Source organism: Aquarana catesbeiana, linkage group LG01, assembly GCF_042186555.1.
Source record: "Aquarana catesbeiana isolate 2022-GZ linkage group LG01, ASM4218655v1, whole genome shotgun sequence".
In the NCBI taxonomy this organism is placed as follows: Eukaryota; Metazoa; Chordata; class Amphibia; order Anura; family Ranidae; genus Aquarana; species Aquarana catesbeiana.
This window is the reverse complement of record NC_133324.1, coordinates 745,555,933-745,569,693: the sequence shown is the minus strand read 5'-3', so window position 1 is coordinate 745,569,693 and position 13,761 is coordinate 745,555,933. Positions and strand designations below refer to the sequence as shown.

General features: G+C 39.6%; 1 protein-coding gene across 2 annotated transcripts in view; it reads left to right on the top strand.

Moving 5' to 3' along the window:
* Nucleotides 1–11,633, top strand: part of LOC141112593 (lecithin retinol acyltransferase-like) — a 31,146-nt gene extending 19,513 nt beyond the window's left edge. The window contains exons 1-2 of one of the 2 annotated variants that reach the window (XM_073605548.1): nt 8,042–8,748; nt 11,278–11,633. In XM_073605548.1, the coding sequence (XP_073461649.1) occupies nt 8,164–8,748; nt 11,278–11,430 (738 nt within the window). In that variant the 5' untranslated portion in view covers nt 8,042–8,163 and the 3' untranslated portion in view covers nt 11,431–11,633. Of the gene's footprint in view, nt 1–8,041; nt 8,749–11,277 lie in introns of those variants that run through there. The other variant, XM_073605556.1, reaches the window with a different exon arrangement.
* Nucleotides 11,634–13,761: the final 2,128 nt, after the last annotated feature.

The window sequence follows — 13,761 nt, the reverse complement described above, 5'->3', positions numbered from 1 at the left end:
TTATCAATAGATAATATCATTTGAATATATATTAACATTATTTCACAGAAAACAGGCAGAAATATTGTACAGTCCATGCATTGTATGAAATCAGCTTTCAGAGGGGGGGGGGGGTGAGGCAGGTTTTTTTACCTGAATATACAAATTAGAGTCATAATACCAACAAATATTGTACATTCACAGAAAATTTTTTAAGTGCCTGGGTACTGGAATAAGCCGCAAACAGGGAGACACGGAGCATTAATTACCCTGCAGCCACCATTTTAAATTTTGCAGCTGAGGCCCAGTCATTTTGTGGAACACCTTTACAGTGCTGGAGCATTGGAAAAGGGCAGAAGAGGCTGCAGAAACTGGTACTAGTGGCAAGCCAGCAGAGGTGGCAGGAGTGGGTAATGGTGGCAGAGCAGCAGGATCTGTAATGGCAGCAGGCCAGCAGAGGTGGTAGAAACTGGAAATGGTGGCAGCAGCAGGCTAGCTGATGTGACAGGAGCTGGTGTTGGTGGCAGCAGCAGGCCAGCTGATGTAACAGGAGCTGGTGTTGGTGGCAACAGCAGGCCAGCTGATGTGAAAGGAGCTGGTGTGGGTGGCAGGCCAAGAGGGGTGGAAGACCAGCAGAGTTGGCAAAAGCTGGCAATGGTGACTGTGGCAGGCCAGGAGGGGTGGCAAGAGCTGGTAATGGAGGCAAGCCAGCAGAGGCTGCAAGTGCTGGTAATAGTGTCAGTCCAGCAGAAGCAGCCAGAGCTGGTAATGGTGACAGGCCAGAAGAGGTGGCAGGAGCTGGTAATAATGGCAACAGCAGGCGGGGAGAGGTGGCACCAGCTGAAAATGTTGGTAGGCTAGCAGAGGGTGCAGGATCTGGTAATGGTAGTAGGCCAGTAGAGGGCATAGCTGCTAGTGATGGTGTCAGTCCAGCAGAGAAAGCAAGAGCTGGTAATGGTGACAGGGCAGAAGAGGTGGCAAGAGCTGGTAATGGTGACAGAGGCAGGCCAGGAGAGGTGACAGAAGCTGGAAATGTTGGCAGGCCAGCAGAGGTGGCTGGGGCTGCCATTGGTGACAGTGGTGGGACAAGAGAGGTGGCAGACTAGCAGAGGTGGCAGAGGCAAGTAATGGTGGCAGTGGCAGGCCGGGATAGGTAGCAGGAGCTGGTAATGGAGGCTGGGAATGACAATAATGTGTAGCCCGCTTGTAGGTGGTGTAGGCTGCAGTATTTCCTCCAACCTGAAGGCAGCACCGTGCCATTTCTATGAGCTTCATGCAGCCATCTTGGGGAGGATGGAAATCCTATTAGATACTTAAGTCCTGCAAGATTTGTGCAGCTATAATGACTGAGGATACCGTAAATAGTGGAATCCTGTGTCATTTGGTGTGCACGCTGTGTGGGATTAAGATAGGGACAGAGCCCCTACTGGATAGGGAAAGAGTAGGAGCATTAGGGAGAGGTGCCCGTTGAGGATGGAAATAGTAGGTTTTACTTAAAGGGCCTAATCAGTGTAACCAAAGACTGAGAGGAATCACCACATGGAGTCATTTGAACACTGTTTATATATTGTAGAAACTGAATATAGTAATAATGCTACATATGTTGTAGATTATACAGTTTCTCAGGTAGGCCTTGAAGGCTAAACTTACTATTTCCCTCCTTGGCAGGCACCTCTCTCTAATGCTGCTAGCTCAATACAAACACTGTGTATAACTCTGCATATCAAACTGTTTAGCACTGTATTACATGGCAGCCATCTTTCCCTGCAACCATTCTGTCAGTTCTACCTATCGATTCCAAGTCTCCACACACTGACAAAGGAATTCTGGAACCCTGGCTTAGTAGGGCCTTAATACTGGCCCTTCCAAGCCACCTAAACCACAGTTCAAAGGCCAGGAAGTGCACTATTGGTAATTGGTTGCTACAGCGGGAGGAACAGCTGAATTAGTTCACCATTTTCCAGAACCGTGAACGTTTCAAAGTGGGTTAGTCCTCATTAAAAGCATGAGAGCAGATGCTGATCCACGAGTAATGGTCTCAAGCCTTTTGAATCTAGTTTGAATCAGTGGTGTTTATTTTGTATCATTGTGACCTTAGTGATTCTGGTCTAGAGATACCACACTTGGGTTTGTAGCAGTATGTGCCCAGGGATCCATTCCGGGCATTTGTTAGTGGCCGCATACTGCACTAAATGTAAGTAACGCTCGGTGCACCCTCCAGCCCTGTCCATGTGCAGCTACTGTCAGCCTCTCTTAGGCAGGGTCCCCAAAAGAGTGGTTGCGGGTTTGTGCCTGGGGTCCAGTGTCTGTTCACCGCTTAAGGTGCGATTCAGGTTCAGATTTTTGCCTGAATTCGCAGCTGAACTGGACCCAAACACGCACAGGACCCTTTTGCAATACGCTCCGTGGCCGTCCCCCGAACCTGTGTGAACAGGCTCCATTGAGAGCAGGTCACACTCGCCTGTCATGCGAATAGGATGCAGGGAAACCCACATCCAATTTGCATATGTGTGAACCCGACCTTAGAGTTTGACAGACTGCCAGCAGATCAGTGTGTCTGTACCTTCCACCTCCACCTAAATGTCAGATTCTTATGCTTTGGAGCTAAACACCCAATGTGCATGAGGCCTAAGTTGTGTTCATAAAATCTCTTCCAGAGTTGTCATAAAGGGTTTTATCAGATGGATTAGAAAACTAAAACACAACAATTTTTTTTATTTTTGTAGCATTTGTATCTGTATGATAGGCAGATTGAAAGGAAAACTGCTGGCAGAGAGTTTTCTTTGCAAAGTAATGCAGCTGACAGATGCCAGCAAGGAATAAGGTGGAATGTCAGGAAATGGAGCCATAAATATGTCACTTCACAAAGCACAGGTCCATGTAAAAGGTGTACACATTTGCTACTTCACTTTTATTGGCTGAGGATGGATTCTTGCCAAGTAGGCGCTATAAGATAATCTTTTGTGGTGACTTGTTAAGTTGGGACAAAAAGGCCCAGCTAATGGCTGATGACAGTGTACTGGCAGGCTCTAAAGGAAAAGCTGTCTGTATACAGCTAGATAAAGGGTCAAGTTTTTCTTTTCTCCGAATCTCAATAGCTCAGTCATTTTTCAGGTAAGATGAATGTGTCTTCCCATCTATCATTACTTGTAAGCTGTCTGGGAAGTTGAAGCCCTGTGGGTTAGTTGTGCATTTGCTTGGATGCTGATGCTATTAGCTACCGAATAAGGCGCTTTGTTGACAAGACAGAGCTGCCCTTTTGTGAGCTTTGTTCCTGGGGTTTATTCATTTACATAATGGATTAGCCTGTATCAAATGCACTTAAATGGATTGCTACATTTTTAATGGGTTACTTTTTTTAACAGATTTAAAGAAGTGTAATCTCCAAACATACTAGGAAATGAACAAATAGTCGTATTAACGAAATATATAAGGCGCAAAGAAAAAGGTGTCTCTTTTTTTTTTTTCAAAAATCAGATCTAACTTTTCTGCTGAGTAAAGTTACTGAGCAGGTTTTGTGCGATACAGTTTGCAGGTCTACAATAGACTGTTTCCATTATGGGGTTGATTTACTAAAGGCAAAAAGACTGTGCACTTTGCAAAGTACAGTTGCTCCAAAGCTTAGTAAATGAGCAGAAAACTCTGCTGACTTCCATCATCCAATCACGTGCAAGCAAAAATGCTGTTCTTTTTTTTTATTTTCCTTGAACGTGATTGGGTACTCTTTGCAAGGTGAAGCCTTACCTAATTTTCAAAGTTCTGGACCAACTGCACTTGCAAAGTGCGCAGTCTATTTGCCTTTAGTAAATCAACCCCTGTTTGTCTTTATAAGTGACAAATTATTTACCTGTAGTGTGCCAGCGCACTTAAATACTCAGCAGTTTACCTATAAAGTAGTTTGTAGCAAATCACTAGAAAAAGTAGCGTATTTACTTTATGTCCGGATGTTACAGACTAGTACTTATTTTACAGTCATTAGTCATTCACACCAGCGGGCACGTGTGATGCTCTGTATAAAACACGCTCGCTGTTGTGCGCTATGAAGGGGCAATGGGACGAGTTGTTATAATGCATCAGATAGTTTACCTTTTTGTTAAACTTTAAATTGACATTTTGTTTAACTTTGTGCATTGTATTGTGTTGTATGTCATAACACAATTCCCTGTGTAAAAGTGTTTTGTCCTGCCTTTTCCAGTGCACACCATTGCAACATGTTGGTGTGAACTGAAACAATAGGACATAGGGCCAGTTCACACTAGTGCAATGCCAGACATCGCATGCGATTTGCACAGCAATTTTTTTTTTTGATCTGCACCAGAATCAGGTCACATGGGTGTTCACACCCATGCAATCCAATTCTGCAAATTGCGTTGCGTTTTGCAAACTGATTGCGGTGTGTCATTTAGATACATTAACAGTAAAAAAGCAAGATCAGAGCACATTGCCCACATAAAAGACGAGGATGTTTATGGAAGAGACAGAGAAGGTAACTCTACTAAATGCCTTCTTCTCCTCAGTTTTTACGCAGGAAAAGGTATACTGACCGCGACAATACTGTTAGTGACACATCACAGGACATACCCTTGTGGCTAACAGAGGCCGGAGTGAAGGAAAGACTTTATAAACTTAATACAAATAAATTACTAGGACCAGATGTCTTATACCCTTGAGTCCTCAGAGAATTCAGTCAGGTTATAGCCAGACCATTGTTCCTAATCTTTGTGGACAGCATACTGGCGGAAATTGTACCAGCTGATTGGAGAAAAGCCAATGTGGTACCAATATTCAAAAAAGGACAGAGACAATTCCCTTGAAACTATAGGCCTGTCAGCCTAACATCAATAGTTGGTAAATTATTGGAGGGGGTGATAAGGGACTATATCTAGAAATTTACTGAAGAAAAAAAATATCATAAGTAGTTATCAGCATGAGCTTACGAAAGGTCTGCAGGCATGGACCATAAGGTTTGTTCTTGGGTAGAAAACTGGTTACAGGGCCGTGTCCAAAGGGTGGGGATAAATAACGTGTACTCAGACTGGTCTGGAGTGGTAAGTGGGGTGCCCCAGGGTTCTGTCTTGGGACCAATTCTATTCAATTTATTTATAAATGATATAGAGGATGGGATAAATAGCTCAATCTCAGTTTTTGCAGATAACACAAAATTAAGCAGGGCAATAACGTCACAGGATATATACATTTTACAGAAAGACCTGAACAAAATAATGGAGTAGGCACATACGTGGCAGATGATGTTTAATGTGGAAAAATGTAAGGTAATGCACTTGGGGCAAAAAACTCTTTTACTATGAAACTATAAAATTATGAAACTTGACATACACTCCACAATCAGTTTGCAATTTTGATGCAGTGCAGATTTGCAGCGAATTCACTGTGTATTCACACCGCATCTAGTGTGAACTGGCCTATAAGCTAAATTGCCTTGTCTATGTGCTGGGGCTGCATTGGACAACACTACCAGACACAGCTCAACACATTTGGTGTTAATGTGCCCTTAAATGTGGCAGTTTTGATTCTGATGTGCCCAGGCATAGAATTGTGTCACCAGATACTGTATAGAGATTTCGGGTGTCGTGCCAGTAAGAGGGTACCTCAAAATGATGGGCATTCTATTTGGTATTTATAGACTTAAGCCAAGCATTGGGGTTTTGTCTACCTCTGCCTCCCTTTGCCTTGTTATTGGCCCCATAATATATTTGGTGGCCTCATGGACCAATAGTAAGGTACAGAGTGTGGGATAAAAGTACCAAGTTCCTTGCTAAAGTTGGTAATTGCATTACTAACCTATTGGGTTTCGATATAAGACTAGCATGCAAAAAAAAAAAAAAAATGGACAGTCATTCATCCGCTATTATTATGTGTGTACGAGGCTTAACAGTGCATCTGGTCAGTTTTAGTTTCCTGGGGAAAAATTCACATTCAGATGGGGAATTATTATCTTTATTAAAAGTACATGTTTCCTGCAAAGAAATTCTGTCCTCTGTAAAAGAATGCTTACACTAGCATTCATTTACTGATCAGATAAGCAACATTTTAGCCAAGTTTGTCAGAAGGTAATAGTACGTTTAGCCTGCATGATGTCATGTTGAATAAACTCTTGTAGCTTTCAGGCAAAGAGCAGTATTGATTTTCCACTGCCGATTACTCAGCAATAACAATATGAATAGCTTTAGCAATATAGATTTCTGCATTTTTGCCTCCTCTGCAACTCTGTGATTTTACATCATCCTCTTAAAAGTCTATGGTAGTGTTTATAGTTCAGCAATTTACTGGTGGAATAAACAATGTTGAATGTTTTAAACCTATGTAGCAATGCGTTAACCAGCAATCGTAGAAAACTAATTACTAAGAGGCATATTGTAAAGCAGTGAATGTGATATTCTCCAAATAATCACTGCAGGTCTTCTTGGTGCACGTGTTTCTAAACCACCTGTAAGTGTTTGGTCAATGTCACATTTAGCCCCTGGTCACACCGGTGCGACTTGTCATGCGCTTTGACAGGTCAAGGCGCATGACAAGTTGCACCCTATTGTCGGCAATGAAACTGTTCAAATCGGTGTGATTCCGACGTTGCGGTGCCACACCGATTTGAAAAAGTCATTTCTGCATTACTTTTAGCGATTTTAGGTGCGACTTGCATAGACATACATCTGTGCATAAAGTTGTCAGATGTCACTGACATGCGGCTTTGAAATTGTACGATTTCAAGTGAAGTTGCATGATTTCAAAGACACCTTCAGTGTGAACCTAGACTTACTGCTTTATAAATATGCTCCTCTTCCTTTTGAGATCAGATGCTAGTCAAGAGGAACATAGTCATAGGTTTCTGGCTATTATAATATATATATTTTTTTAAATCAGAACAGGTTTATTGAGAATAAAAGCACAAAGAAAACATACACAATACACAATGGTGCATCTCTAGAACAACTCGTATATAGATTCAATTACAACATAGTATTCCGATTGCACACATTGACACTGCACAATACACGAGCCAAGATTTTGGCTATAAATATTTAGAAACAAATCTTTTAACTAGTAAAAATGAAAATGTGTTACTGTAATATTAGGATAGTGTCTCCAAAGTAAGTTGAACAGCTTGAGCTGTACTCGAGGAACTAATTGTCAAAGTATTGCAATATAACACTTTGGGGGTGATTTACTAAAATTGGGGAGTGCAAAATCTGGTGCATTTCTGCATAAAAACCAACCATTTTTTTTTTTAACAAAGCTTAATTAAACAAGCTGAAGTAAGAAGCTGATTGACTACCATGCACAACTGCACCAGATTTTGCACTCACCAGTTTTAGTAAATCAACCCCTGCGTGATGCAATCCATATAAATACCAATAAAGCAAGCAACACCTGTTTTGCCAGATTTTCAGGATAGGTGTTTTATGTTACAATAGGAACTGTAAACAATTCACGTAGTAGATATGGAGTTGATGGACAAAAGTTCACCAAAAAAATAAAACTTCTACCTTCAACAGTCTACAAATAATTGTATTTTGCTTGCGACTCTGAATATTTTTAAACATGCATTCATAACTGTACAAATAATTCATTAGTCGCATTCATGAAATTGTTTAATTTATTTCGTAACTATAACCATGAAAACATACATTCATAAAAAGGAACTGAAAATGGAATAAAAATAACTTACAATAAATGAATACATTTATACAGGTTGTTACCTACATGCTATTTCTCCAATTCTAAAATTAACTGGATGCACAAAATAATTCCCAACATTATTTGTTATCCAAGTTAATGGAATATTTTTATGTTTTGTTTTTTTTTTCCCCCTCATTGTGATAACACACACTTTGGGGAAGCATCAGGTATATTACCACAAATATGCAGAAAAAACTACCCTTCTCAACCCAAAACTAATTTTTGAAGGAAAACACATAAATATCATCCTACAATTAATATATATCTTTTTTTTTTTTTAAAGAATATGGATTCATTTTCAGAAATACCTTTGCAAACTGAATAGTACTAAATAACTGCTCTAAGTGCTGTATCTTGTATATAAAGGTTCTATTACAAAGGAATGAAGAGGGACTCTCAGAGGACTCCCACATCACTTTCAGCCAATGCTTGCTGACTTTAATCTTTGATGATTCTCTCCCACGTGTTTAACAAAAAACACACATTAGCATGAGGCAAATCACTGCAGTTAAAGCTTGTCTTGGAATCCTCAAGGTGATCATCATGAGGTCTCTACTGGTAGGACTGATGGTCCTCTTTTTTGAGAAATTCTTTATCTTTGCCAACTTTAAGAAGTTTAGCCTGGCTAAGAAGAAGAGTAAAGGAAGATGTTCTTCTGTTTGTGAACTGAAGAGAGGAGACTTATTAGAGGTTCCCAGGACACTGTTTTTACACTTTGGGATTTATTTGGGAAATAACAAGGTTGCCCATCTGATGCCAGATATCCTTCCTGCCCTTTCAGGCGACAAGTGTCTGATTGACAAAGTGGTGACTAACAAAAGGCTGATCCTGGGGGTCCTGGCTAAGGTGGCCAGTATCAGGGTGGACACTGTGCAGGACTTTGCCTATGGTGGAACCATAATAGTTAATCACATGGACAGCAGCTTCAAGACAAAACCACTCTGTAACGAGGAAGTGGCCCAAAGGGCTGAAAAGTTACTGGGGGCCACACCATACAGCCTGCTGTGGGATAACTGCGAGCACTTTGTGACCTATTGCAGATATGGCTTGCCTGTGAGCTTTCAGACCGATAAGGTAAACTGTGCCTCATAGTTATTATAACTCTGCTCTTGTGCCTGGTGTACTTTCTTGTTCTGTTGAACCCAGGATTATAGCAATACTAAATACTAGAAATAGTTAGAAGGTAGTAAAAGATAAGATACTAAGGAATGACATTTTGTTACAATATGTTTTCTGAATTGAATTGGTAAGTACAGGTTAACCTGTAGATATTTAACCTGTGATTGCACACCTATAAAAGCAGAAGGTACAAATAGGCAAGACATTTAGCCTAATAAATGGTAAGATCTTATCAGTTTATCAGAAATCCAATATCATTCTCAGCCAGCCTGCACTAAAATGTATTTGTCCTAACTGTGTCTGGTTTCTGGAAGGGTTTTTTGTCTGTGGCTGAGTAATATAAATGTAACACACTGCAATTACTCCCCTTTATTTACACATAAAATGTGTGGAGGTGCAGACTACAAAGTGACCTATTGTAAATGGGTAAGGTATTACAGCTTCCTCTGGAACAATTCAGGTTTATTGCTAATAACCTTTAACCCTCCTATTAATTAAACAGTTCCTGTAGTAACAGTAGACATGAAGTTGTGTCTGGACTGTCTTTTAAAAGTCTATGAAAGTGTTACTTCCTTGATCCATGCAATAAATTTTTACATATGCATTCCTCCACTCCTTTTTATTGCGCCTATGTTTTCAGTCGTAATACTGGTGGATGAAAGTAAGAACCTCTCAGCTGTTCAAAAGTTAAGGAAATGAATAATTAAACGGTGGGTGAAAATAGATGATTACAAGTATCTGAAGATTTTTTTCTTTATAAGTACTGTATACCTATAGCTAGCTGTTAAAGTTTTTCTAAAAAAAAATATATTTAATCTTGTAAATATTTTAATCTTGTTACTCAGCACGAGTAATACATGGAGTGGTAATCTGCATCCTATGAAGTGAAGGGGGTTATGTTATTTAAATTGAATGACTCCACATTAACAGCACAGATTCAACAAAATCTATTTAAATAAAATGTAGGAAATATGGTTAATTTTGTTTTACACACAGTAAAATGCACGAGGTTGCCATTAAGTATTGTAATTTAATATGAAACTATTTTGACAATTGAAGATTAGATCTCTGGTCCCCAAGTAATATTTTTCCTTATCTTGACAACATGGAATTAATTGCAGGGGCAACTTCTACATCTCCCCTTTAACTCCTTCTTTTTGTGGTCTTTTTCTCTTTTCTTGTTCTGCCTCTTTTTGACTGCCATTCTTTTAATTTTTTTTGTTTTTTTTTTTAGCTCTCTCTCTGCTTGTTTTATATTAAAAATTAGTACTGGAGTGAAATCATGTCGGTGCCTTGCCTTCTTGCATATTTAACTGACTGTGGATGGGATTCCTGTCCTTCATTGCCCAATGTATCTACCTTTAAAGTACCTGTATATGTTCTTTTACACCTCCCTGTATTTTGTCTGTGTTGGCATGGCTGCCTCATTGTCTGTATGAAAAGCCTTTAAATTAAAATGTAATTTAAATAATTTAAATTAAAGAAAAGTATCATAAATATTACTGAGTTTTAAGTTTCTATTGGACAGTTGTAGTCCATAATTCTTATACTCAATAATATTGAGACTAAACATCAGATTTTTAATTACAGATAGGGGTTGATTCTATAACTGGAAAGCGCAAAATCTGGTGCAGCTGTGCATGGTAGCCAATCAGCTTCTAACTTCAGCTTGTTCAATTAAGCTTTAAAAAAAAAAATAACAAAAAAACGCCTAAAAACTGGAAGCTGATTCTATGTAGCGCTGCACCAGATTCAGCACTTTCCAGTTTTAGTAAATCACCCCCAATTTTTTATGTTTCCACTGATGCTTGTGTGGGTGAAATTTTGGTCAATAAAATTGTGGCACACATAATGCTAATCTGCTACTAACAAAATGTGGCAACCACTTGGAAAACTGACAATAAAATTCCATATAACGTATTTTTAAATTTCAGACAGCTGGAGTTTGTTGCCAAGAGTATATTAGGTAATAATTCATGCCAGCTTTAATAATAATTACTGATATTTCTTAGGTTCACTGAGGTGAGAAACAGAAGCTACTGCTCTGGTATTTTCCTGAAAAATAAAACTGCTTTTTAATGATTACAGCTGTTTCAAAATACATGTATATTAATCCAACTTAGGTGCAAATAGACCAGATCCAATTATGATTAGATGTGAAGACAACTGTATAACTATATCTATGGACATTCTGTAACCTGGCCAATTCATCTCAGGAGCAATATTGATTATTCAGGTTGGATCTTCACTGCCAATTGCTATTGTTTCCCAAGATCGTACTAGCTCCAAGACTTTGTAAAAATACACAATTGGTAGATAAAACTGGGTATATTTATACAGCATTCTTTATAATAATTAGACATTCTATTTTCCCAGCCATCACTTTATCCTCTGTGGGCACTTTTGTGTTTAATTTGATATATATTTCATATGCAAACATGACATTTCTGCTGGCTGATTCATATGTTTCACTTTATATTTCAGTTCTGTGAAATTGTGAAGAAGATTATTCGAGACCAAAGAAGTGTACTGATTTCTGCTGCTTTAGGGTTGGCATTAACGTTGTCTATGGGTATAGGACCTTCCACTACCCTTCCATGTTTTCTTTTTACGTTTACACTCTGGATGGCAAGCTGAATATGGAAAATTGTGACAAAGCAATGACCTGGAGGGATGAAGCTACTGACAATAGAAATAACACAGCGTAACACCAATTGGACAACCGGCTTGAAAGCAGTGGTGTTGTACTCGCTAGAGTCGCCAGTAGTAGGAACATTCAATAACACTGGATATAATGTATCTAAATAAGTCATGTAAATCATAAAGACTTACTAAAAGAAGAGTTGTTAATCTTAGTGTTTTGATTGTTTAGTAGTGGGGTGTGCAATTACTGTACTAAAATAATATTTTCTTCAATAGCAATTAACTTCAGCAAATGTATTTTTAATTGAACACCATATGTTGGATGTCTTGCATTTCCACATTATGTTACTGCTTTCAGTGTCTATTTATTAAAGTAAGTAAGCAATGTGCTTCACAAGCTTCAGTACAAAGTGACATTTCTCTTCAAGCAACTAGGCCATTTAGGTGGATTCATCTTCACTTAACTTGGAGAAAACAGTATTATCTTTAGCAAATCATTAATAGAACTCTTTTTTTCTAGTGCTCTCAGTACTCTGAATGTTAGTTTCAAGACTTCCAATGCACGACAAGGAGGTGATTTGCCAAAGGACCACATTTAATGCTGCCTCAGTGAACCCATGCTCTTTATTAACAACCAAATAGTTTAGGATTCCACATGCACAGGCTCCAGGTGCTGCAGCATTACTGGCCCTTGTGTTAGGAACTTGTCCGCACTGGTCTATGTATCAGTAAGGGAGTCACTCTGCACATTGTGATCCAAACATTAGCTCATTCAGTTTAATGCATTCTTTCTCCGGAGCAAGTACTAGGACAAAATTTAAAGACATCCTGACACTGTTTGGAAAAGCATTTGCAAAATATGTAAAAATACAATTTTGAAAGCAAGCATAAATTTGCTAATGTGAAAAAAATCCCATATCCTCTACTGCAAATGTGGGCTAGGGATTAGAAGTCTGGTTTACTAAAGAACACATTTTCAGCCTAACCTGAGTTTGGTTTAGAGACTCATTCAAGTTTACTTTTTTTTACTCCACTGAGCTTGATTCAAAATGTAAAGTCAACACAGGCTGGGCTACTGGGGTCGATTTATACTTTTTGCCCCTTACGCCAACTGTAATGCTATGTACACAGGATAGGATTTTCCAGCAAAAAATGTTCGATGTGAGTTTGTTGTCGAAAATTCTGACCGTGTGTAGGCTCCATCGGACATTTCTGTTTCTGTTGTCGGAAATTCCGATCGTGTGCACACAATTCCGACGCACAAAATTCCACGCATGTTCGGAATCAAGCAGAAGAGCCGCACTGGCTATTGAACTTCATTTTTCTCGGCTCATCGTATGTCACCGCATTCTTGACGTTCGGAATTTCCGACAACATTTGTGCGACCGACAATGTGTATGCAAGACAAGTTTCAGCCAACATCCGTCGGAAATAAATCCACAGTTTTGTTGTCGGAAAATCCTATCGTGTGTACATAGCATTGTGCTGTGCAACCCTCCTACCCCAGTCCACTTGCTAGACTAATGGGTTAATTTATATAACTATCTGTTCTAGCTATACAATGCAAGGTTACTCAGCACTTACATTTGTCAGGCCATTTATCATTTGCAGGCCACAGAGAGGAGACTGCTGAATGTCATGGTTTTCTCTAAAAAGCAAAGTGCAATGCACTTTTGTAAAGCACATCGCTATGCTTTATAAATATTCTGTGTTTTGTTTTTTTTGTTGATTTAGCTATCTTATCGATGCTGTAAGGCCATACCATTTCTTTAGGAATAGAGCAGGGGTCTCCAAACTTTGTAAACAATGGGGCAGTTCAGTCTCCTTTAGACTTTAGGGGGGCTGAGGCCGGTGGGAGTAGAAAATGCCCCAATATCAGTGGGAGTAGACAATGCATCAGACTTAGTGGCCAGTGGGAGAAAATAGAAATACATTGCACCTGTGGTCTGTAGGAGGGGGAATATTGCCCCATTGTTGGTGTTGGGGGGGGATAATGTCCCACTGATGGTGTCCGTGGCAGGTATTACGTCCCAATGTTGGTGTCAGTGGAAGGATTGGTGCTTTATCGTTGGTGTCAGTGGGAAGAATAGTGTCTTGTATCAATGGGAGGAACCGTGCCCCAAGGGCTAAAAAAAGGCAAGAAAAGTGCCACACCCGGCCCATAGGCTGCAGTTTGGAGACCACTGAAATAGACCCTTAGTGTAGCACAACACACAACAAGAACAGATGTCATAGCCACTTAGTCCTGTCAAGGTTGGTGGTAGAGAGATGGAAAAAGACAGCTAGATCACTCTTGATCGGTACACTTAAAGCAATAGCTTCCAG